General features: G+C 39.9%; 1 protein-coding gene across 4 annotated transcripts in view; it reads left to right on the top strand.

Moving 5' to 3' along the window:
* The window catches only part of OCIAD1 (OCIA domain containing 1), a 35,316-nt gene that overhangs the window by 2,923 nt on the left and 7,314 nt on the right, over positions 1-25,079 (top strand). For 3 of the 4 annotated variants that reach the window (XM_074951433.1, XM_074951431.1, XM_074951434.1), the window contains 6 exons: positions 2,858-2,911; positions 7,086-7,133; positions 14,976-15,105; positions 17,479-17,684; positions 20,957-21,109; positions 22,742-22,859. In XM_074951433.1, coding sequence (XP_074807534.1) covers positions 2,858-2,911; positions 7,086-7,133; positions 14,976-15,105; positions 17,479-17,684; positions 20,957-21,109; positions 22,742-22,815 — 665 coding nt within the window. In that variant the 3' untranslated portion in view covers positions 22,816-22,859. The remainder of the gene's footprint in view (positions 1-2,857; positions 2,912-7,085; positions 7,134-14,975; positions 15,106-17,478; positions 17,685-20,956; positions 21,110-22,741; positions 22,860-25,079) is intronic. The other variant, XM_074951432.1, reaches the window with a different exon arrangement.

Below are 25,079 nucleotides of genomic sequence, written 5' to 3'. Positions count from 1 at the left end.
TATCTTAGGTCATAGCTCCACTTTACACACAGCATTTAGAAATGTTTATAGTGAAAACAAGTAATGTATGTTTATTTAACAAGAATAGAGATTTGAGAAGTAGCAAGAAAAAGTATTGGCAACAAATGGTTACATGTAAAATAAAATCATAATACACATTTTAGAGCCTAGACTTAACTAGATACTTTCCTGTCTAATGAAGTTTAGCTCACCCAAAGTCTTTGCAGCATTTTCCAGTGAGGTTGACTGTGACCCTCCTTTCATAAGACAGACCATAATTGTTCATCTCCTACATGAAGGATCCTGGGTGTATATCAGTACACCGTTGTACCCCCAGAATCCATTATTTTTACTTGTAAACAGGATATTCCCCTGTTGTTTTAGGTGTTGGTTTTTTTGTAAAGCTTTCCTCTCTTCTGATTTCACAGTCTCTTGATTAGCATCAGGATCAGTAATGCAAATAGGTCTCCGTTGTGATGCATACGATGAACGATACATAAGTGACCAGACATAGAGAGATAAGCATCTGCTGTCCTTTCCCTGAAGAGAACCTCTCCATGGCACATCACATCCTTGTGACCTGACTTTAACTTCAAGGCTTTAAGAATATAATTTTTGGTATAGATACTTCTTAAATATTATTCATCATTTGCAGTGTTGTTTTAGCTGTGTTGGTCACAGGATATTAGAGAGATAAGGTGGGTGAAGGAATATCTTTTATTAGACCAACTTCTGTTGGTGAAAGAGAAAAGTTTTGAGCTACACTGAGCTGAAGAAGATCTCTCTGAAGCTTGTAAGTTTGTCTCTAAATATTATCCATACACCTGTTTCTCAGTGATGTTGATGATCTGTAAGCTGCTGGCTCTTGGTAGAGACCTTACATGCCACACTTTGGTGAACTAGTGTTCATATGCTTGACCTTAGAGATCCCTGTAAATGCCTATGCGCCCCCCCCCCCCCCCCGCCCCTTGTCCTCTGTCAGTTCACGTCAAGAGGTCCCTGGGTCACAGCCTCATCCTGCAAACCTTTATACAAGTTGGCCCTCAAAATTAGTCTGACTGTTTATGCAAGTAAGGATTTGTAGGATTTGGATGGCTTTCTAAACCATGTAAATGCTAGTGAAACATGTAAAAGACTGAGATAAGGCATTTCTGTATTTTTGAATTTCTGCAGCAGCTTCATGCAATTTTTTAAATTGAGGTTTTTATTGAATTGAATATGAAAATGAAATTCAATTCAGTTTATTTTACACTGTCCTCATATTTTCAGTTCTGAGTTGTGCAGATTCTTTCATAGGTCATTAAGGTAAATGGGACAGTTCACACCTCTTAGAACCATTGTTTGAGTCTCTCTGCAACTTCAGTAAGAGAACAACCATCAATAAACATATTTTACATTCAATTTGCCTCTCAGGGTATGTCTACATAGCAACTAGACATATACCAGGCTGGCCCCTGCCAGCCAACTCCAACTTATGGGGCTGTTGCATTGCAGCGTAGACTTCCAAGCTTGGGATGGAGCCCAGGCTCTGGGACCCTCCCACCCTGCAGTATCCTAGAGCCTGGGGTTCTCCCTGCAGCCTGAGCCCCACCAGCCTGAGTTAGCTGGCATGGGTCAGACATGGGTATCTAGTTGCTATGTAGACATACCATCAGAGGAAATCTCTGCAGCCATGAGCACTAGAAATATTTTATTTAATGAAGGCTGAGACTTTGGAGCATGACTCTACAGCAAACTGAATTGTGCAAATCATAATACATGGGGCCTGTGATCATGCATTGTCTTAACAGAATGATGCTTGCCCAATATACAATGTGATTTGTTTCAATTATCAAAACAATGTTTTTCACAAAATACTGAAGAATTCTTGACCAAAATGGATTGCATTATTACTTTACATTTTTCCCCCCATCCAAAAGGCCAGCACTGCTTCTTCATTTAGGGATGGCCTGGAGATTATGAAATTATCTTTTCGGATATGAGTCTTCTGTCTGTCATCTGTGCTTTTGTCATCTAAAGAGTAGATTGCTGCACTATGGTTTTTATGAGACTGCATCTTAATTCTTTGTGGAAACTGAAGCTAATGTAGAATTTAGCAGTCTGTTTGTTGAACAGTATGTTTTTATATGAACATAGTGCACTGGCACCCTGTGAGTTGAACTAACTGTCTGTCTGGTTTGGGGTAGATTCCTATCTCTCTGGAAAAACCTCATTTCCCCTCAATTTTGGGATTCTCTCCCAGCATGGTTTGAGATAGCTGGAATCTTGAATTTCCAGTCATACAGCAAGAATCCTCTTTGGTCCCTAGCTTTTGGGAAAGCGAGGTAATGATGAGGGTTGTAAGTGATGGGAGGATTGTGGGTTCAGTTAATGATCATCTGATTTTTATTTTTTTTAACTAGGACATTGCTGCTGATTGGGGTGATGGTTGACATTTTAAAAAGAGCAGAGTAGTTGCTATCTTATTTTTATATATACATTGAAAGAAGTGAAATTGTTGAAACTCTAAATTAGTTTCCACAATATTTCCACTCAGTTACTCAATTTTAGGAGGATACCTTCCACCAGATTTTTCAAGTGTAAGTGTAGTGTTGTCTTATTCATAGAGTTTAAGGCCAGAAGGGACCATTAGATCAGCTGGTTTGACCGCCTTTATATTACAGGCCATTAAACTTCAGCCAGTACCCCTGTATTGAGCCAATAACTTATGATTGTGTTTGGCTAACACATCTTCCAGAAGGAAATGCATCTTGATTTGAAGATATCAGGAGAGAGAGAATCCGCCACTTTGAAAAGATTGCAAATTATAATTCTTCTTTTTTTCTCTCTATTGATAAGCTACTTTTTCCCCCCACAGCTGTTCCTATTTCTGCAGTAAGCATGATTGTCACTCAGGGCTTAATTAAGAAAGGTAAACTTTAAAACATCTTTTGGTTTAACTTCATGTTGCTCAGATAAGTTTTACTTGTGCTCTCAACAAGGTTGTCATGCATAAATTTGATTTTAAATCATAATATGTAAGTAGATTAGAAATATGTATAGGAAATATTGCGAAAACTTGAAGAGTGGAGAAATGCAAGCTTTTGTACATGTGGGGAAGAAAAAATATTCAGTAAAAGAAATATTCAGTGGTAGGGAGAAACCTCCAAAGCAGTAACTCTGAAAGAAATCTAGGGATGATAGTAGATTTTGGAATTGGATTGGAATGGAAAATACTTTAATATTAAAATATCATGATATAAATGAGGGTTTCCCCTCATCTAGAATATTGTATTCATTTGTGTTCATGTCTAAGGCTATGATTTAGTCACAGGTCATGGGCAATAAACAAAAATTCATGGCCCGTGTCCTGTCCATGACTTATACTAAAAATGCCTGTGATTAAATCTTGGGAGTGAGGCTCTGTGGGGAGACACTGCGGGGGGCGCCGGGGACCGTGGCTGGCAGGCCACTGCTGTGGACCGCGGCTGCTCCGGCCGGCCGGGAACCGCTGCCCGGGGCCATGGACCGCGGCTGCTCCGGCCGGCCGGGAACTGCTGCTGGGGGCTGCTGGAGCAGTTGTTGGTGTGGCTGTCCCCAGGGCCACTCCAGCAGTGGCCGGTGTGGTTGTCCCAGGAGCCACCTGAGCAGCTGGCCCTGGAGTCAGCCACTCTGGCCCCTGCAGAAGTCACGGAGGTTGCGGAAAGTCACGGAATCCGTGATTTCTGCGATCTTTGTGACAGACACGGAGCCCTAGTCATGCCATATCAAAAAAGGATATTGTGCAACTAGAAGAGGTTCAGATATGGGCTATGAGAATGCAAAAAAGCATAGAAAAAACTTGCTTATGGAAACTGAAAAGACTGGGATTGTTTATCTCAGAGAAGAAGCAAATAAGAGGGGATATAAGTCTACAGAATTAATTGTTATAAATGAGGTAGAATGGGAACGTCTTTCCATGTCTAAGTAAAAACAAGGGAACCATCAATGAAATGGTGCCACATTCAAAACTCATACTTGGAAGTACATATTCATGCCATGTGTAATTAAACTGGATGCCATAGGATGTTGCTGAGACCAAGACCGTAGCAAGATTCAAAACGTATTTGACATTTCTATGGATTTCAAGAATACTTAGACATAAAATATCAAGTACTTAAAAAAATAAGTGGGAAGGGCTGTAAAACTTTACGCATCAGGGTTTAAACCAGTGGTCACCAACCTGTTGATGGTAGAGGGGCAGGGTTCTCCCTCTGTGCACTGCTCCTGCCTGCAAGCACTGCCCTCGTAGCTCCCATTGGCTGGAACGGGGAGCTGTGGCCAATGGGAGCTGCAGGGGCAGTGCTTGCAGCGAGGGGCAGTGTGTGGAGCCATGTGCTGCCCGCCCCCTCCCAGGGGCTGCAGGGCTATGTTGGCCCCTTCCAGGAGTGGCGTGGGGCCGGGGTAGGCAGGGAGCCTAAATTAGCCTCGCTGTGCCACCGACCGGGAGCCGCTGGAGGTAAGTGTTGCCTGGCGGGAGGCTGCACCCCAGCCCTGAGCCCCCTCCCGGAGCCAGCACCCAGAACCCTCTCCTCCACCTTAAGCCCCAGCCCTGACCCCCGTCCCGGAGCCAATACCCCACCCCCCCTCCTGCACCCCAACCCTCTGCCCCAGCCCTGACCGCCCTCCCAGAGCCAGCACCCTGTACCCCCTCCTGTACCCCAACACTCTGCCCCAGCCCGGAGCCCCCTCCTGCTCCCAAACTCCCTCTCAGAGCCCACACCACGCATCCCATTCTGCACCGCAACACTCCACCCCAGCCTGGAGCCCCATCCTGCACCCAAACTCCCTCCTAGAGCTTGCACCCCTGTTAGCCGATGGCCAGGGATGTTTGGTGAGGTGCCAGCTATGCCCGTTTATACCATCCGTGACTTTAACCGCTAGGACGCACTGTCCCTTCGCGGCGGGCAGCCCGGGCTAGGCTGACGGATGCCCCAAGGTCCTAACCACCCGTGACTTTAACTGCTAGAGCTCAGAGCTCCTTCGCAGCGGGCAGTCAACACTGACTGACAGGTGCCCCAATGGCAGCACTAAGAGCCTCTCCACACCCGTGACTTTAACTGCTAGAGCTCAGAGCTCCTTCGCAGCGGGCAGTCAGGATTGACTGACAGGTGCCCCAAGAGTTTGCCCCGTGGAGGCGGCACAACTCAACGCTAGGCTCTTAGTACTCTCACCTAATGGCCAGGCTTTATAGCCAAAACGGCTGAGGTTCTTTAATTGTGTTGGCTGCTTTACAGTAAACCAGAGAAACAAGTCAGGCTTATGCACAAATGGTTACCAAAATTTATTAAACTAGATTCTAATCATGTGGTTACAAAATTGCTAGTGCCTACTTATTTAAATGTAGAGATGTTACACACACAAACAAGTTACAAAACTGAAGCTACAATCCCAAAGAAAGAAAACAAAGTATAGAGCTCTATTTCAAAATATGTGTACACTAAAGATAGGAGATCAGGTGTGGGTGCTTCTTACCCTCCTTGCATCTCTCGATTCCAGCGGTGCCAAGCCAGGATCGGTCACTCAATTCCGCGGAAAGACGAATAAGGGACAAGGCTTAGGGACCCTCTTAGCTGCAAAAGCCTTGGGAGGCTGTCACTTATCTGACCAGCAGATAGATAGTGAAAAGCACTCAAAAATCATGGTGCTGTAGGTCCCCTACTTATACCTCTGTACTCCTTTATTCTCTTTCTCCTTTCTATGCTAAATTGGGGCTGGTCTGTCGGGGTGACGCCAGCTCTCGCAAGAGTAGTTCACACTTGCAAGGGAGAAACAATAAGTTTCGACTACTGGACACTTCTTTTATCAGGGTAAATATTTTCCCACCTAGGATGTTGGTGTGTGTGCATCATGCTGTTTTAGTAGGGGCTAAGAGCCATGTCTGTCACAGCGCCTCTGCCTGCTGTGAGCCCAATTGTTGTATACGTTCCCAGAGGCACATTGTCGCAGCACACCTGTGCTTCTCTCAGCTTCAAAGGCTGTGCTGGAGTGCCCTGGTGTTTTGGCTCCCGTGTGTTTCCAGCAATGCTGGTCTGAGGGGGGGGGCTGGCTGTCTGGCTACAACCCCGCACCCCAACCCACTGCCCCAGGCTCAGCCCAGAGCCCCCTCGCACACTGCAATCCCCTTGGTCCCAGCCCAGAGCATGCACCCTTCCTAAATCCCAACCACCTACCCCAGCACAGTGAAAGTGGGGGGGGGGAGGAGGAGTAAGTGATGGTGGGGGAGGAGATGGAGTGAGTGGTGTGGGGCTTTGGGGAAGGGGCAGGGCCTTGGGGAAGGGGCTGGGTAGATCCTGGGTTGCCCTTAAATTCAAAAAGTGATCTTTGGCATAAAAAGGTTGGAGACCGCTGGTTTAAACCATTCTCTAGCTGTTAGGGGTTAGAAGGTGACTTCCCTGGGAAGGTAGATTACCTTGCATCTGTGTGGGGTTTCTTGGACCTTCCCTGAGGCATGTGCTAACCTCAGTAGGAGACAGGAACAGGACTAGGTAGACCAAGATCTGCTCCAGTATGATAATTCTTATGTTCCTATGATAGTCCTGTCTCTGAGAGCTTGTAAGACCACAACTGGAAATAGTGCAGTCTGTACTGAGTAACCCAATTCCAGAAAGGTGTAACAAAATGGAGGGAGTTAAGAGAAGAATAACAAAATGATTAAGAAAAATTCAAATTCCTAGTCACATAGCTTCAGCAGCACTTGAAACTGCGGAAAGAGGGGAACTTAGAATTGACTGAAATTGCCTCATTCACCTTGTGTTGAGGTATTGCATTCTCCAGAGAGCGATTATACATCCCATATATACTGCAATACCTAGTTGCACAAGGTGAGATAATGCCGGAATTTTAACTCTTGAATTTTCTAGTTTTGTGGCTATAAGTCAGAAATGTTGTTGGGATTTTTCTTCTTAAAAAGTTAAAACAGCTCATGTAGTGCAGAGGATTAACTACTATGGCATGGTCACATGAAAAATTAAATGTTAATCTGGTTATTTAAATTCATCTTTGTGATCTTACTAAAATAATTATTTTACATTTAGTAAGTAATTACTTACTTTGCTTATTTTCAGGAATTCTCACCACTCATTCAAGGTTTGGCTCTCTTCCCAAAGTTGCATGTAAGTATAAACCACATATTAGTTCAACTTACCAGAATCTAGTTCATGAAGTGCGTCAGTTACCCTGCCAAAAAGCCAAAGCGACTCCACTGAAGCCAGCTGAGTCATTTCAGATGTATCTCAGTGAACTTTTTCTGGATTTATATTGGTGTAATTTGAGATCAGAAGACTTCCCTATATGGCAATCTAATATTCACAAATTCATTATTTCTCTATCATACATAGCAAGACTTTCAAATTCATTTTTAGTCAGTAACTTCCTTTCATTTTTCCTTCCCAACAGCACAGCTAGAACTATAATAGACAATTACTAAACATCTCTTTCAATATTATTTCTATCAGAAATAATTAAAACTTATTCAGGCTGAGTGGTGAAGTCGTCTCCAATTTAAATAAAGTGGCTATTCTGAGAAGTGGGATTGTTTAATGTACCGTGTCCTTTCACCCACAAATTGGGTAGACTGTTATCAGGTGAAAAGTATCAGTCCTCTGCACTCTGAATTCGCACGACAGGCTCTGCAAAATTTCTGTGTATAGCATTCATGTAAAACCCTGCAAGATTGCAGAAGTTCTTGATAATTATCCTCTGGGACTCCAGTAGTCCAAGATGGTAAAACAGTGCATAACTTTTAAGAAATGAGAGGAGATTGGTTTTAACTTGCAGTAATTCTTTGTATGTGGTGAAAGTCACTGTAAAAGGACACTCTCAATTTAAAATCACAGTACAGTATGAATTTTTTACTTGATGTTATTAAAAGTAATACTTAAGAGTACTGTAACTGAAAGATTAAAGAAATACAAATTTTCTGTATTTTCAGTTTGCCTTCTGCAGTTAACAGTTTGCATATAGGCAGCTTCTCCTATTGTGCGGGGTCCTTCATGCTGCAACAGGGAAGAAAGAAACATTTATAATCACATTTCCTTTATTTTCTTTTTTAAATCACAAACATTTGCAGGAGACTTGGTTAGGTTTGTACCTGAAATTACTTCTCTCTTTTGACAATGACTATATTTCCAGCTGATAGTGCCGATTTAAATTTCTGATGACTCTTTGGCTTATGTAACTTTTCAGCATTATTGAAGTTTACAGGTCCAACTGTCTAATATATCATTTTAATCACATATTCCTGTTGCAGTGAAATCTGCCTTAAGAACTTTGCCAAAGCATACCCATCCTACGCTTCCTGATTTGAAGGTCATAATTCATGTCTCATTTGTTTCTTTCATGCTATCTTAATATCTCTTTTCCTGGTCTCTGTGTATGCACAATTAAAGGAAACCTGCAATTTTATGTGAAGGATTTTGAAATCTGTGTAATCAGAAATATAAATCACTGTTTTAAAAAAGTCGGTAAAATAAAAATGAATAAATAGCAGTAAAACAGGAAGTTGTCATTGCTCCGCTCTGCCCACATAGATTCAGATCCTACTCACGTTGACTTTAATAGCAATAGGAACAGGAACAGGCCTATGATTTGTGATAAGGGAAGTGCTGCTTCAAACATATAAATGAATGAGACAAAACTATTGGTCATTTAAGGCAAGTTCTATTTTTGTGCCTTGAACAATACTACTACACACATTTTTCTAATAAATAATACTTGCTACTTTGAAGGGACCGCCACATATTTCTAGTTCTGAGATGTATCCCTCCTGACCTGGTGCAATTGAACTTTGGGAATCTTCAAGAAACATAGGGCTAATTGGGACTACACAAGCATCACGTTAGAGCACAGAATTCTAGAAGTCAAGGTTATAAACAGTGAAGTTCCCAACTACCTCATTTGTTGCTTTCTATGATTGGTTGTGGGTATACAGACTTTCACTTTGTACTGAGAAAACTTTCCACCAAGAATATTTGGTTGTAGTTTTGGTTGTTTTTTGGATTGGTAATTTCATGTAGTTTTTGCAAAGTTAAAATCTATGACTGTCTCTGGCTTGGTTCTGGGACATCATGTCAAGGTCAGAGCCTAAAAGACCAGAGTTAAGTGATGTATTTAATGTCCCCCTCTCAGGTTAAACGCACAGACTTGCAGCCTGATGTGCTTTGATGATAGCCTGAATCATAGTTTAGCTTGCTGGTCTTTTATGTGTTAGTTCTAAAAGAACAGATACATTCTGCTCCATGCCTTCCTCTTGACAGAGGCCCATGAACCATACTCTGGTCAGGGAGAGGGTGGTTATTGACTTGAAGTTCCCCTAAAGTTTTCAGACAGAAGCCTTTGGTCCTAGGCTTTGCATCTTGATCCTGCTTCAGATTGGCAAAATACTGTGTATCTGGTCTTGTGGCTGTTTCAGTGCCAAAAGGCTTACACTGGGCTTGTCTATGCTACAGGGGCACAGCTGTGGCTGTAGACATTTTCTACAGCAATGGAACAGTTTTTTCCCTTGCTGCAGTTAGTCCACCTTCTGAAAGGTAGTAGCTATGTCGAGGGAAGAATTCTTACATTGACCGTGCTGCATCTATACTGGGGGTTAAGTCAATCCAACTATGCCATGTATGTCTCAGGACATTAGAGACATGGTGGGTGAGGTAATATCTTTTATTGGACCAACTTCTGTTGGTGAGAGAGACAAGTTTTCAAGCCACACAGAGGCCAGGTCTACGCTACAGATCTATATTGGTATAACTACGTCACTCAAAGCGTATGTCGTTATAGTCACTTAATCCCCCATGTAGACAGTGTTATGTCAGTGGGAGAGCTTCTCCCGTTGACATAGCTACCACCTCTTTGGGAGGTTGATTAACCTCGCTGTTCGGAGGAGCTCTCCTGTCGGCATAGGAGTGTCTTCATAAAACACTACACCGGTGCAGCTGCACCAGTGCAGCACTGTATGCGAAGACAAACCCAGAGATCTTCCTCATGTCTGGGAAGGAAACTTCCAACTTCACAGCAAAATGCAAGGTGGAACAGATTGTTTAGCATAAGTAGCGAGCACATATTATAGGGGACCATTCAAGATAGAGTGGTCCATTAACACCTCTGGAGTCATTAGGACAAAAAGATGGGGTTAGTGAGTTACAGATTGTTGTAATAAGCCATAAATCCAGTGTCTGTTTACTCCATGATTTTTAAATGTCTAGCAGAGTAATGAGCTTAAGCTCCCAGGCTCATCTTTTGAAAGTGTTGTACAGGTTTCCTTTGAGGATGAGGACTGAGAGGTCAGATATAAAGCAATTACTTTGTGAAAAGTGTTCATTCACAGGTGATAAGGTATTTTGTCTTTTATCATTTTCCTGTGTGAGTTCATCTGAGAGTGTAGTGACTGTCTGGTTTCACCCACATAGTTGTTATTGGGGCATTTAGTGCACTGGATGAGGTATAACACCTTGTGATAGGCATATATAGGATCCGTGAATCTTGAAAGGTGTGTTGTAGCAGTGGAGATATGTCTGCAGGTCTTGCATCTGTTTGTCTGGTGTTCCTTTGAGTTTGCATATGCTGGTCTGTGGGGAGCTTGCTTCTGGTGAGCTTGGAGACATTGGGGGGTTGTTTGGAGGCTAGAAGAAAGGGTTCAGGAAAGATTTCTTTCAGGATGGGGTCTTTCAGGATGGGTTGTAATTGTTTGATGATAATCCCATATGGATTCTAGTATGGGGTGGTAGGTAAACCAGCTGGTTTGACCAGCAGAGTTCCCTCAGTGCTGAAGACAGTCTCAGTACAAGGGAAGCCTCAGGCTAAGCTGCTACTGGAGCAATCTCCCCTCAGATCTAGGGTTTGTTGGGCTTGACGTTGTGGAAGCATCTGTTCTGTTTTCCTTTGCAATGAAGCAAAGGGGTAATGTGAAGCAGAGCTCAGTGAGAGCTTCCATGATAGAGAGCTCAGTGCTGTCACATGAAGCATGAGAGCATAGTAGAGATCTGACTTTTAAGGCAATTCTTGGTCTTCCAGTATCACTGATCTCTTGGACTTTGACTCTCTTTCCTTTTGGAGATCGTGCAAGTCCCTTCGTTTCAGCACACTTCTGTGTTCTGCACAGTGCATGTTCTTTGTTGCAGAGATCTGGTGGAGTCCTCTTTTGAATCCAGAGGATGTAACTAAATCTTCTGTTCCAGAGCCTTAATTCTGGGTCTTTCCATCTCTCTCTCGGTACTATTTGGGAGAGGATAGGAGGATCACTGTAATGGTTCCCTGGATAACGGCATTTTGGATTCTGGTGAGTTCAGTCTCTTCTTCAGGTGTTACTAATTTTTTTCCTCAGTGACCTGCTTGGTGGTGTGTGATAGTGTTATGTAGATTCCTTTCTTTTGTCCCCAGTTAATCCCTGGATAATCTTTCCATATTGGCAGGGACCTCCTTTAACTTTTTAATAGTCAAGCAACTGTAGAGGGCCAGTCTGAGATGTCTCTTCCTCTCAATCTCTCTCCAAAGAAGGGTAAGATGCAGTCACTACTTTGCAAAAGCCGTTTCTAAAAACTATTTCCCTTTATCTATTATGGTCTGTAAAGTCTATGGAACTAGGCAAAAGAAACACTTGCATGTAAACCCCTGCCTTGCTTTCCCCATTACTCAAGCATTCTGGTCAGTGTCCTTTCAGTGTTACAGGTCCCTTTTGCTTAGCCTCACTTCTCCAGTTTGTCGTCTTCTCCAAATCCTGGAAAATCTCACCTCTGCAGTCAGTTTTCTTCAACTTGGACTAGTCCTGCGCTCAACAGGTACTCAGTCCCTTTTGTTCCTTTCCTCTCTGAGTCTATCTTTGTTTTTAAAGGGCAGTATCAACACCTTCTTTGTCCCCTGTCCTGGGGAAATTCCATTCCTTCAAACCCTAGCCCTTTGAAGGGAAGTTAGAGAAAACTGCTTTTCAGTAGGATGCAGTTGCTCCTTTTTTCTGCCCAGGCAAGATGGTTTTTAACAACCAACCTATTCCTAGGCAAATGCCCTAGTGCCAACCCCCTGTCCCATAGCACAGTAAAAGGCAGCTGTAAGACATAAGGATACACACAGTTCATAAATCAAACTGGAATTTCTAAGTTGTACATTGATTCCCCGGATCATCAAAGCATATCTTCCAGAAAGGCATCCAATCTTTGATTGAACACCTCAAGAGATAGCGAATCCATCACTTCCTTTGCTAGCTTGTTCTAGTGATTAATCACTCTAACTGTTAAAAATTTGTCTAATTTGAATTTGTTGGGCTTCAACTTCCAGCCACTGGTTCTTGCTATGTTTTTCTCTTAGATTGCAAAGCCCTTTGATACCTGATAGTGTCTCCCTATGAAAGTATTTATACGCTGGAATTCAGTCCACACTCAGTCGTCGTCTTGATAAACTAAACAGATTGAACTCTTAGTCCCTTACTGTAAGGTATTTTTTCTAATCCTTGAATAATATGTGTGTCTTTTCTTCGCCCTCTACAATTTTTCAACATCCTTTAAAAAATGTGGGCACCAGAACTAGAAGCAGTATTCTAGTATCAGTCTTACTAGTGCCACATATAGAGGTAAAAATCGCCTCCCTATTCCTACTTACTACTCCGCTGTTTATACATCCAAGGAACACTTTAGTTCTTCTTGACAGAGCATTCCACTGGAAGCTCATGTTCAGTTACTTGTCTACTGTGACCCCTAAATCCTTTTCAGATACATTCCCCCATTGTGTAGTTCCTAGTTCTGCATCCCTTGATCCTAAATGAATAACTTTTATTTGGCTGTACTAAAACATGTTTTGAACGACCTCATGTAACCAAACTATCCAGATCACTCTGTATGACTGCCCTGTATTCCTCCTTATTTACCATTCCTCCAATCTTTGTGTCATCTGCAAATTTTATCAGCAGTGATTTTATATTTACTTCCAGATCACTGATGAAAATTTTGAATAAATCTGGCTCCAAAATCTGTTCCCTCAGGAACACCACTAGAAATATCCCATTCTGTGTTGATTCCCCACTGACAACTATTTTTTGAGATCCATCAGTTAGCCAGTTCTTAACTGATGTAATGTGTTCTTTATTGATGCTGTAGAGTGCTTTGGATATTGCGTAGTACTAAAGCAAATGTTTTACTCAAGTACAAGTATATTCCATCTAAGCATTTATCTTTATCAATCAAACTTGTAATCTCATTTAAAAAATGAAATCCAATTTGATAAGATCAATCGTCCATAAAACAATGGTGATTGGCATTAATTTTATTGCTAACCTTTAATTATGTATTGATTGAATCCTGGATCACCTTTTGCCATTATTTTGCTCCCCTTCCCGCCCTCTGAACCCCTCGGTCCCAGCCCAGAGCACCCTCCTGCATCCCAAGCTCCTCATCCCCAGAGCGTGCACCCCCAGCCCAGAGCCCTGTCCCGTACCCTGAACTCCTCATTTCTGGCCCCACCCCGGGGCCCACACCCGCAACCAGAGCCCTCACCCCTTTACGCACCCCAACCCCTGTGTTGCGAGCATTCATGGCTTGCCATATAATTTCTATTCCCAGATGTGGCCCTTGGGCCAAAAAGTTTGCTCACCCCTGGAATGAGGGGGTGTGTTTGTCTTGGGCATGCCCAAAAGAGCCTTCTGAACATCAGTAGAGGAGTGAAAAGAATTTTTAATCAATACAGGGCATATTTTTTAAAGGATGCTCTATGAAAAACTGATTTTTTTTTAAGTCCATTTAAAAATGATGTAAGTTGTGTCCCTTTAATATATTGAGAGCTGTTTTGGAGGGTCACTTGTAATATATATTGAAATATGAAAATGTGTCTTATTTTGTTACTGTTCTTAAAACTCAAGTCAGGTAATGAAAAATAAAGGCTCCGATGTTAACCGACTCATCCATGTTCCACATAGATTGTATTTTATTGTATATGCTTAAAATTGATATTCAACACATTTTAAAAGTGGGCAAGGGATAAAAAGAAATTTAGGTTTTTATTTATGGATTTTGTGTGTTAAATGTTAATAACTTCGTATATATTCTGATTTACCTAGTTTTCTTTTAAAAGGGGTTATGGAGAAAGAAATGGATATTCTTGACTATATATGAAGTGCTTGAAGAAACAGTTCCTTAAGAAACACTGATTTTGCTAGGCAAGTTACTGGGTCATTGATGTAAGACTTTCCCTTTAATAAACCATAGACTGTCCCCCTTTAAAAAAAAAAAAAAAAAAAAAAAAAAAAAGCATTAAATGAAGTGACTAGACAGATACCTTCTCTGCCTTAATGACTTATTGTCAGTCAGAATCTTTTATTAAAGTCAAAAAGTGACATTCTTGACCTGTGAAGCAGGGCTGTTCACAACTTGAAATTACTTTTCTGTAGGTTTTTGTTCCAATGTGGAACAATTTTATTATTTTTTTTTAATTTTAGAATTTTCTACAATTTCCAGATTTCCTATTGAGTCTAAATTTTGTTTTGAAAAATAAAGTCTGTTTCTACATATTCTGAATGAAATTGATGAGGCTCTCTGAGCTGCTCAGCTGGAAACCTTAAAGCCCTAGCTCTAGTCAGTTTCCAGGGCTGCCAGGCCTACTGTTGTGCAACAGGGAACCCAAAGTGTTGAGAACCCTAGCTTGAGACCCTTGGGAGTCTTGGTCCAGAGATCTTTATGATTGTCATCCTTCTCTCCTCTCAACTGCCGCATCTGATGGCTGCCTGCTTGTCTCAGGTACTTCATTATGACTTTGTTCAGCTGTCACCTTACTCTTTTAGTACCTTCTCTGGACAGGAGTACCAAAGAAATATTAAAGATGCTGCCTTTTTTGTTCTTTAAATCAAAACTGAAGACTAACTTATTTTCATTTGATACTATGGCACCGTGTACTACATTTTTAAATGATTCTACTTTTATTGTAAAGTGTATTGATGTTATGGTGCAGAGTATGTCAAAGTTGCTCTTTTCTTTACATATAAGTTGCCGGTATATGTGGATATATTGCTGGAAAGATTTCTTACATGTCGGCCTGCCAGGAGAAATTTAAGAGACTGGAGAATTCCCCAATAGGAGAAAGTATACGACAAGGGCGCAGACCTCTTCCACATGAGTAAGACTTCAATTCTTTCACTTTCTTTAAGTTCTTAATTTTTTTTTTTCTTTCTTGTAAGAAGTTCATAGAAAGATCAGGGCTGCGTTTGCAACTTGCAATGATCTTGAGAGCTGAATTTTTCCTTCCCTTCCAGCAACTTGTTACCTCCAGGAAACTCATTCTTTGTGAATTCACAAAGCAGCAGCATCAACTGAAAATTATAGTTTGAGCTTTGTTATGTACAACAGAGTATTTTGTCAAGTCAAGCAAAGAGTGCTTTTGTAAGCAAAAATGTACTAGAGTGTACACTGACTTTGGTTTCCTGTGGGGATTTACTCATGATAATATGACCTTACACAAGTTTTCTCTTGATAGTTTAGAAGACAACTGAAATAAAATAGCTTCACTTGTTGGAAGTTTTCCAGTAGTTTAGTTTGACTGAGGGTGAAATAGAAAGAGGGTGGAAATAATAATAAAAGGAAAGAGATCAGTAAGCAATATTAGCTAAGGAAGACGTATGGTGGACAAACTTATTACTTTCCTTTGTTCACAACTTTAAAAGCTATAATAGTGGAGAAGCATGACGCCATTATGCTCTATTTGTGAAAAACTCAAGTTCTTTAAAATATTTCCTGTTTTGTTTCAGAAATGTTTTCCCACTTGATATCGTTTTTAATAACATTAGTTTTGTAACCTCTGACCTATATAAATCTTTATATAATTCACTGCTCAGAAAATGTTATTTGGATAGCAGTGAGCAGTAGTCTAGTTTATATAATGGTTACTGTTACACAGACAGACATACTTTTTAAAACCTTTTAACAAGGACTTGATTAATCTCTTAACTGCTTTCCAAACTGGCTCTCATCAAGCTCTAGTGCACTAAAAATAGATCATAGCCAGGGCAGCACAAGGGGGCGGGGTGGGGGGAGGCGGTGCAAGCTGCTGCCTCCAGTAAGTTCCTAGCATCTGATGGGCATGCACTCAGCAGCTATTCCCTTTTGCTGCTCACACTGCTGTGCTTCATTCTATTAGTGTGCTTACTCAAGTATATCTCATCAAGCTGGGAGTGGGATTCCCAGTTTAAGTGTAGACTTACCTATAAACGTGGTAATCTTATACCTATAGGACAGTCAAGAAAAATATATACACAGGATAACTGAATTACATCCCCGCCACTTTTTGCTTTCCTTTTTCTATTCTCCTGAGACTCTTCCATGCCCCCTCATAAAATGTTCAGCTTCCCTTCTACCCCACCACCCCCAAAAGTGAATATGAATGCCTAAGTGCATATGTACACGCCATGTTAAGGTGGTGTTTTAAATAATTGTTGCGGGAAAAGGGAAAGGTTAAAATAACAATATATGGTCAATATAAAAGATAATTCTGTAATAAGATATATGTATCTATATGTGTAAAGACAATGTAACTGTAATGTCTTACTGTAAGTGATCGAAAATATGAATAAATAAAATCTCCTTCTTTCCCTTCTGCTCCAAAAAAAGTAAGAGATGGGCAGCTGAGTAAATAATTCAGTAGTGTACAGGGCCATTAGAACTATGTGCTTAAATCCTTCGCTATTCAGCAAAGCATGTAAGCATATACTTAAAGCATGTGCTTAAGTGCTGTGCTGAATCAGGCCTAAATTACTACAATAGACAATTTTTTTTTGCATGTAACCACCAATTGATGTCGTCATCTTTTAAAAAAATTGTTTCTAATCATCATTCCCCATGTTAATTTTGTGCCGGAAAACTAATTCAGTAAGTCCATATAGGAGGGAGGAACATAAGACTTTTGTTTCCTCAAGATAATTCTTTTGTCCCCAGGATAGCTACTGTGACATTTTTTTGGTATTGATAAGTCATAGCAGCTTCTAATGAAGGGTTTTAAGTTGCATCTTGGCTTCTCAAACCACACTTCTTCCCCCAAACTTTCAAAAATAGCAGCTACTGCTAGATTCTTATGTCACCACTAGCTCATGCAGGCACACCCTGTTCTATCTGTCTGATGTGTTTTGTCTGTGTCTGAACTGTCTTTGGGGGCAGGGATTGTGTCTTACAGTATTTATCTTGTAAAGTTCCAAGTCTATGGCTGGTACTCTGTCTATATTCTGTATTTTTTTTTTTTCCAGATAGGAGTCAAGTTTCTCATGTATGCTCCTTTTTTAAAGTGTATTGTGTTAAGGAGGGGGACATATAGATCTTTTTGGACAGTGTAAGCAGAATCAATTACCTTTTTTCTTTTAAAATCTGTTAATACTTAAAGTTTTAAAAAAATAATTGTATTAAAACCTTTAATCAAAGAAATTTTATTCCTCAACCCATCGTGTGTCATGTGCTTTAATTAAATATTTCCAATCTTAATATCCAGTTGTGTTGTTTTTTCCAGATATGCTGCTCAAAAATCAGAGTTTGCAAATTTGCCTTCTCAGTCACCTTTTGGATCTTCTCCAGCAGCTGAAGCCCCACTTTCTTCCAGCTATTCACATGAATATAGTTCAACAGATCAGTCCGGCTCTAATTATGCACCAGTTCCATTCAGTTCTTCTCTGAATGAATCCTCTCCTACTGGAGTTACTGAACATAATGCCCCAGGTATGGCTTGTCTTAATAAAGTTTATAACTTCATAGTACATTAATTCTTGTCTCTGTCCTGGATGTCTCTTGTCTTTAGAGGTGAGAAGAATGTGAAAGTAAAGCTTCTTTTGTCATGATGATAAATATGGTATATCCCCTTAATTTGCTTGGATGTATACATTCTGTATATTCAAATTGCCTTGTTTCAGCACCTGTACAAATATACAGTATTTTTTAGATTGCAGTGGTTTTTGATACTTTTCTTTTTGGAACTTCAACACATCGACCTACAGTATGTTTCTGTTTTAACATTTGTCTTTTTAAAACCAACTTAACTTATATTTTTTTAAAAAGATAACTGTAAGTAAAAAATTTTAATTTACAATATAGGGTTCTGTTTTCTCTTGCAACAACTGAGGACATCACTGAGCCTAAAATTTCCGGCATCCTTCATGCTGCTTTAGGTGTTAATGATGTCCTGGACTGTTGCAGGGGAAACACAAGATCGTGAACTCAGGTCTTGGATGGTACCTAAATAAATATGATGATTTTCCGTGTGTGTGTGTGTGTGTGTGTGTATATATAAATTTTAATGTACTTTAGATTTTTCACAAAAATTAAATTTAAAAATCTTTTCATTATTTGACTCTAAAAGCCCCTTCACACAACTAATTTTTGCTAACAGATTTAGGGGCTGACATTTTAGACACATTCATAATCTTTATGGCTCCTTACACTGAAGCACTTGAAAACTGCAATTTTAACAGAATCCAGGAGTTGCTCTCTCCATGTGTGCTGAATTTATACAATAATTGATAATATATGAAGGGGGAAAAAAATCCAAAATAAAGTATAGAAGTGATATTCAGAGGAGGAAATGTGTGCAGAAATGAATGCTTGCAGAAGTGAACTTGGAGCTGGCAAAGTACACATATTAACATTATGCATAGGTTGATTTTGATTTTTAACTGTTTTTTTAATTAACTGGGTTTATAAAACTGGACAGTAAGGTATAGCATGAAAGAATAATGAAATAAATATGTAATTAATCCAATATGAAGTTTTTCCAAATACAGTTATCCCAATAAGTCTAAGAAACAACCCACCTATTGATAACAGCAGCATTTTAGTGTATAAAACATCATATTCTATCAAAAATCCTGATAACCGTTACCATTTAATGCAGACTGAGGGTTTCTCCAGAAATGATTGCCTTTAATATACAGATAGACTGATATCTTGCTCTATTGAAGGACCTGCTGTACATGCTTTTGCTATTTCTGGAAGGACCGCAAGTCTGTATGCAAATCGTAAACTTATCTGGATTTCTGAAAAGTCTAATTTATAAACTTAAATTTATTCCAAAATTATTTAGTTTTGTTATGCTTTTGTCAAGTGACCAAAACTTTCTCATCCACCAAGTGTTAAACAGCTTAAATCTTTCTGGTAATTTAGCAATATCAGAATGAGAAAACATAAATTAGTTAGTATCTTCCAGTTCTCACGTGTGCACAGAGACTGACAGTTTGTCTGTCTCAAGCATAAATAAGAAAAAATCAATGAAGTAAGCTCAAAAATCAATCTTGATCTTAAAAAAAAAACAAAAACAAAAACAAAAAAAAAAACCTTGTTTATTTCCATTTCTGTTTGTGATCCGATTTATAAATTTAGCTACTTTCTTGGGATTTACAAAGCTGACCATGTGTCATTCAAAATTAATAATAGTTCAGCCAAAAAAACTGGAAGAACAAAAAGAAAATGTAATCAGGCCCTAGAAGAGTCATCATACCCTGAAATAGCGTTCTCCCCTTTCCCTTATTAATTGTAACTCATAGTCCCAGATATGTTGATCATTCACATAGTTGCAGCCACCCATGATAGTGTTTACTGCTCAGTTTCTTGGATGGGAGAAATCTTGCAGATTGTAACATCATTAATGGTGTATACCGAGATCAACAGTTTGTCATTTTGTCTAGACATCCTCCTCCTCCTCCTCTTAGGTCATGAGTTGAAATCCTGGCCCAATTGAAGTCAATAGGAGTTTGCCATTGAAGTCAGTGGAGCCAGAACTTGACCCAAGGAATAAGTGAGCCCAAGCATTTGCATTAACTCATATGAAATTTGAGTCTTATTTCACAGAGTTCAACCTACTTATTTTTTTTTATTTGTTTGATAATCTCCATAATAATTAAACTGAGGTACTTCACTAGCCAACCTAGCAAAGTGACTCTAATAGTTTTAGAACAACTGAAGATGTAAAACAGCTCAAATTTCTGGTTCTTCCACCCCCCCGCGATGCATCTGATTTTCTGTTCACCAAATGTTTTGTTTGTTAATCACCACTATATATTATTTGAAATGCTCTGTCAGTAGCACAAAATCATGGTGCTTAAATAGATGAATATGTTCTTATTTCCTAAACATGAGTGGACTAGACATTCTTACTTTTATTCAGGGTCCCCCAAAGATATGACATTTTTAATATTATTGGGGGATGGTTAGGTTTTTTTTTCTTATTTTATCCAAGAAGAAGCCTTTCTCCATCCTAAGAGCAATAACATTTTTGACAGATTTAAAATGGGGGGGGGGATGAATGAAATCAAACCCACAAGCCTAATAGTGCTTAGATGCCATGGAGTTTGGGCACTTTATAAATACTTAGGTGGCTGATCCATAACATCCTTTTCTCTTCAGACCAGTCTGATTTTCCCTTCTCCAAAGTCTTCATTTTTTAAAAAAAAGTTTTGCTGTGCTTGGAATGCACAGAATTCTCTTCTCTATTCTTTAGAGTCTGAAAATATGGAAAACTCTTGCTTTGGGTTGCGCTATCTGCTCAGACTATGACTGCTGTACCATACTGATGTACTCCCAACAGAGCAAAACATGTCTCTGCTGTCAGTCATGATCTAGGTGAATTGCTATCTGCTTGAAAAGCTGTTTGTGGCAGTGCTATACATAGAAATTCTGCTTTATGTTCTTATTTGTGTGTCACTACTGAGTTTTCCCAGCCCACAACTACTTCATAACATTGGTGGCATCTGAGAATAAAATGAAAAGTTTCAGGGAGGGATCCTTCTGAATGTAGAGAGTGCTTTTACAATACTTTTAAAAAACTGAATTGCAGTTTAGGATTGTGGCTGTAATGTGTCCCATTTCAGTCTCAATTGAGCTACAATTGATTGGCATGCTAAAAAAAAATGTTCAGTTAATTGCAGCTATAATCAAGTGTAGTTGGATATTGCTAAATCTTCTCACTGCATATATGTATATATATATATTTTTTTTTAAAGAACCTGTTCCATTCCTAGAAGAAAGTCCTAAGAGAAAAAGTGTCTCATACGAGGAGTTAAGGAATAGAAACAGAGAGACATATGAAGTAACATTAACACAAAAGGCAGAGACTCCAGTCAAGTCTTCACAGGAGAGACCATTTAAAAAAGAAGGTAATCTGATGCTGAATTGCTGCACTACGTAGTGAACATGGATGCCAAAGTAGCATTGAAAAGGGTTAGAGTCTTGTGCTTTCCTTTAAGAAATCCCTAAAGGATAAACAAACAGTGTCTTGAGGGGCAAATGACAGAATTGTATTTTCTGACTTAGCTCACATTTGAACTGATTTCCTTTCTATGTATGGCTTATGTACAGCATATTATATAGTTTCATATTTCAAATTACTTCTTGTGTTGGAAAAAACATTGAAGTTTCAGTAGAAGATTATAATGATGGTACTAGAGCGATCAGGTTATCCATTTAGAGACAAATTGTGAAAAGCTTGATTAGTGCTTGGCTGCCTAGGCCTTTAGGCGTATGGCTACGCAGCAAAGAAAAACCTGCAGCTGGCCTGTGCCATCTGAATTAGGTTTGCAGGGCTTGGGCTGTGGGGCTGTTTCATTGCTGTGTAGATTTCGGGGCCTGGGCTCTAGGATTCTGAGAGGTGGGAGGGTCCCTGAGTCCAGCAGTCTGCACAGCAATGAAACAGCCCTGCAGTCTGAGCCCCAGGAGCCTAAGTCAGCAGGCATTGGCCAGCCATGGGTGTCTAGTTGCTGTATAGACATATCCAAATAAATAATTTACTGCATCACCGCTCTTTAGCAAAGGGTTCGAGAACTAAGGTTTCTGACTGAGTTTTTTAGCTCTTGAAAGGGTGTATGTTAAGTTAGCATTCTCTCAAAACAAACCACATACCTGTTTTTTAAAACATATTTTATGAATTTGGGGATTTCTGTAGTGTAGAATTTTGAGGGACTTGTCATTGTTTGCAGATGTTTACTGTTCTATGTTAAAATTTAAAGGAAGGAACTAGTACTTGGCACCAATGTTGAGATTTTTGTTTTCACGCTGGAAAACAGAACTTTAGACTGTAAAGAATGAAGTGACCTTCAAAATGAAATGCCATTCAATCAGTATAAAGCTATCTTTGGGAACCACACTTCTTATTTTGAATAAAAAAATTATTTTGCTGTTTAATGCACTGCAGGATCTGTCACTTTGAATCTTCAGGCATTATATTCAGACCCCCATATACTCTGCATCACAATGGGACCAAATTCTGCAGCAACAACCCTTTAATTTTGTGGCAATGTTAATTTATTCTATCACTGTGAAATACTCTACATTTCTACACCACCCACCCGCATACGAACATATGCAGTTTTAGCCCATAGCTGAAAATATCAATTGACATAAAATTCTTGGGTGAACATTTGAAACACTGGTTATTTTCAAAGATAGGAGTTTTTTCACTCTATTTTCCATGGGGCCTGTAATACAATTAACTCCCCCTTGTGGGAAAAGCTGTAGAGCAAATGTAGCTGCAGGCTGGTCCTAGCAGGGCAAGGAGATAAAATATTGAGCACCTGCCTGGATTAAAATGATTATTTTTGTGGCAGACCCTCTGAATTACATGGATTCTTGGGGAAAAATGCCAACTCCTGTGGCTGTGGAATTCATGATGCCATGATTAAGATGAATGAGGAAGTTCACACCTCTTAGCTATTGTTCCAGGTTGTCTGTAGATTCAGGCAACTGACATTTCATCTGTGTGCATAGTTTCTTATTCAAGGTTTTCTCCACAGCCATAGAGACTAGAATCATATTTTCTTTAAATGAAAGCTCAAGTTCTGGAGCAGCACTTTGTGGCAAGGAGTAAACACCACCGCAAAGTCTATGGCTATGGGATTGCAGAATACAAAGGTTCACAATTTTATTTATACTTTTTTAATTTAGGATGTTTTTCACTATGGAACAATGTTTAAACATAACATAGGATCACAATAGATAGAATGTTATGTTACTTATCAGCTTTTGAAAATGGCACGAGTAGTTCACTGAGCTTTCTACAAATAACTTGTAAATGTGGTTGCTTGCACTGTTTAGGAAAGTGGAGTAAAGGCAAAACTAAAATAAATGTAAATATTTGCTGGATAATAAATGACAGTGCATGAAAGTCTGAAATTAATTTCAGGCAACTTACTGATGTCACTAACGGAGATGGTTCAATAGCAGAGCTCAGTGATTTTTCAGCCTGTTTACTACTTTTTCTTTTGAAATGTTAGCTTTATAATAATGAGTAAGAACAGGAACTAAAATTTAGGGTTTGCCTGCTTTGGGTTTAACCTCTGTGCTCTTAGTGTGCCTGCATAATTCCTGCTAAATTGCTGAGTGGATGCTCTTCAGCAGCAGTCAAATGATAAGCACTGGGGCTCCCTTACAGCAGTTTTTTGGGGATGGGAGCAGAAATCTGCACAAATCGTCAAAATTGAAACTATATTGGGAGGGTAGGAGGAACATCTACAACACCCTTCTCCTGTCCATGCCATCCTCAGACACCTCCAGTAGAGTCCTTTATCACTCTGTGCACCCACACATAACCCTGAGGCAAACCCCCGTGGAGATGCATCTCCCTTTTTCCCTGGAGATGCATCTCCCTTTTTTCTGGCTTTTATGTAAGAAAAGTGCACTGGTTTAACTAAAAGTGCAGTTGTAAACTGATGGGGTTAAACCAGTGCAAAGAGCTCTGTGGACTCTTCCTTTGGTTTTAAGCCATGCATATTTCAGTTTAGCTTGTCAATTAGAAATCAACTCAAGCTAAACTGAAATAAACCTGGTTTAAACTAAAATAAGAGTCCACACAACATGCATGGATTTAACCAAATCCATTTAAAGTTGCACTTTAAGATGAAGTCAGTGCAACTTTCTCATGTAGATGTGCCATCTGTCATTGTTAACAATACTACCATCCTCGCAGTCACTTAAGCCCATTACTTGGGTATCATCTTTGAATCCACCCTCTCTCTAACCCCAAACATTCAGGCTGAAGCCAAAGCTTGCTTGCTTCCTTCTATGTAAGGTCCAGTTCTCAGTGTGCACCAAGTAAACTCTCATCCTGTCTTGTCTTCTCTGACCACCTCCTTTCTGGCCTCCTGATATTCCCCTCTCCTTTAGAATCTTTGGCTGGTCTGACCATATTGTGCTCTCTTACACACAATTCCTGACAGCCCAGATCCTCCTACGGGCTCTCACTTCTCTCATGCATTCAATTCAAGCTTCCCCTCCCTTTAAGGACCAGCACAACTCAGCACCTACTGTCTATCTTAGGTACTTGTACACTACAGTAATGGGGGCCTCACAATCATTAATGTACTTACCCTCTCCTCACCCTTGTGAGGTAGAAAAGTACTATTATCCTCATTTTACAAAGGGGGAACTGAGACACAGACCAAGTGACTGGTTCAAGGTCCCACAAAACATATGTGGCAGAGCAGGGAACCCAGCTCTCCAGAGTCATAACCATTGGTCCATCTTTCCTCTTTCTCTTTATATTTATTCTTGTATCTTATTGTAACCTAACTCTATATCCTGTTTGTCCATGTCTCTCCCAAACAAGCACCTTTTCATTTTCTTCCACACTGCCCTCACTGGACTAATCCATAAAACCATTACCCTCCCCTCCTTCAAGTCTATCTCCAAGACCCACTTCTACATTGTAGGCAGTTGCCAACTGTTAAAGGCTAGGTAGTTGGCCAGTGGGGATTACAAATCTCTCCTTTTTGTTTTAAAACAAATATGAATTAAATATATAACTAATTACCTTGTAGCCACATAACTGTGCATATAACAAGACTATGCAATATTTGTATCTGTTATTCTTTCCCTGTTTCTTCCAATTGTTGTTGCATCTTGTTTTAAATTAATTATAAACTCTGCGGGGTAGCGATTAATGTAATTGGTCCCTAACCTGACTGGGGCCTTTGAATACTGCTATAATAAAAACTAATAATGCCATCTTTACCCTTTCCCTCATTTTAAAAAGTACTAGACACACACTAAAGTGTAACTGTCCCTAAACCTCACACTTCGAAAACACAACACATTCACCACAGTTTCAAAGCACTATGTAAATTAAACTTATGT

The sequence above is a fragment of the Natator depressus genome, chromosome 4 (genome assembly GCF_965152275.1).
Source record: "Natator depressus isolate rNatDep1 chromosome 4, rNatDep2.hap1, whole genome shotgun sequence".
Classification (NCBI taxonomy): Eukaryota; Metazoa; Chordata; order Testudines; family Cheloniidae; genus Natator; species Natator depressus.
Note: the sequence above shows the minus strand (reverse complement) of the source record. Positions and strands in the feature narration are given on the sequence as shown.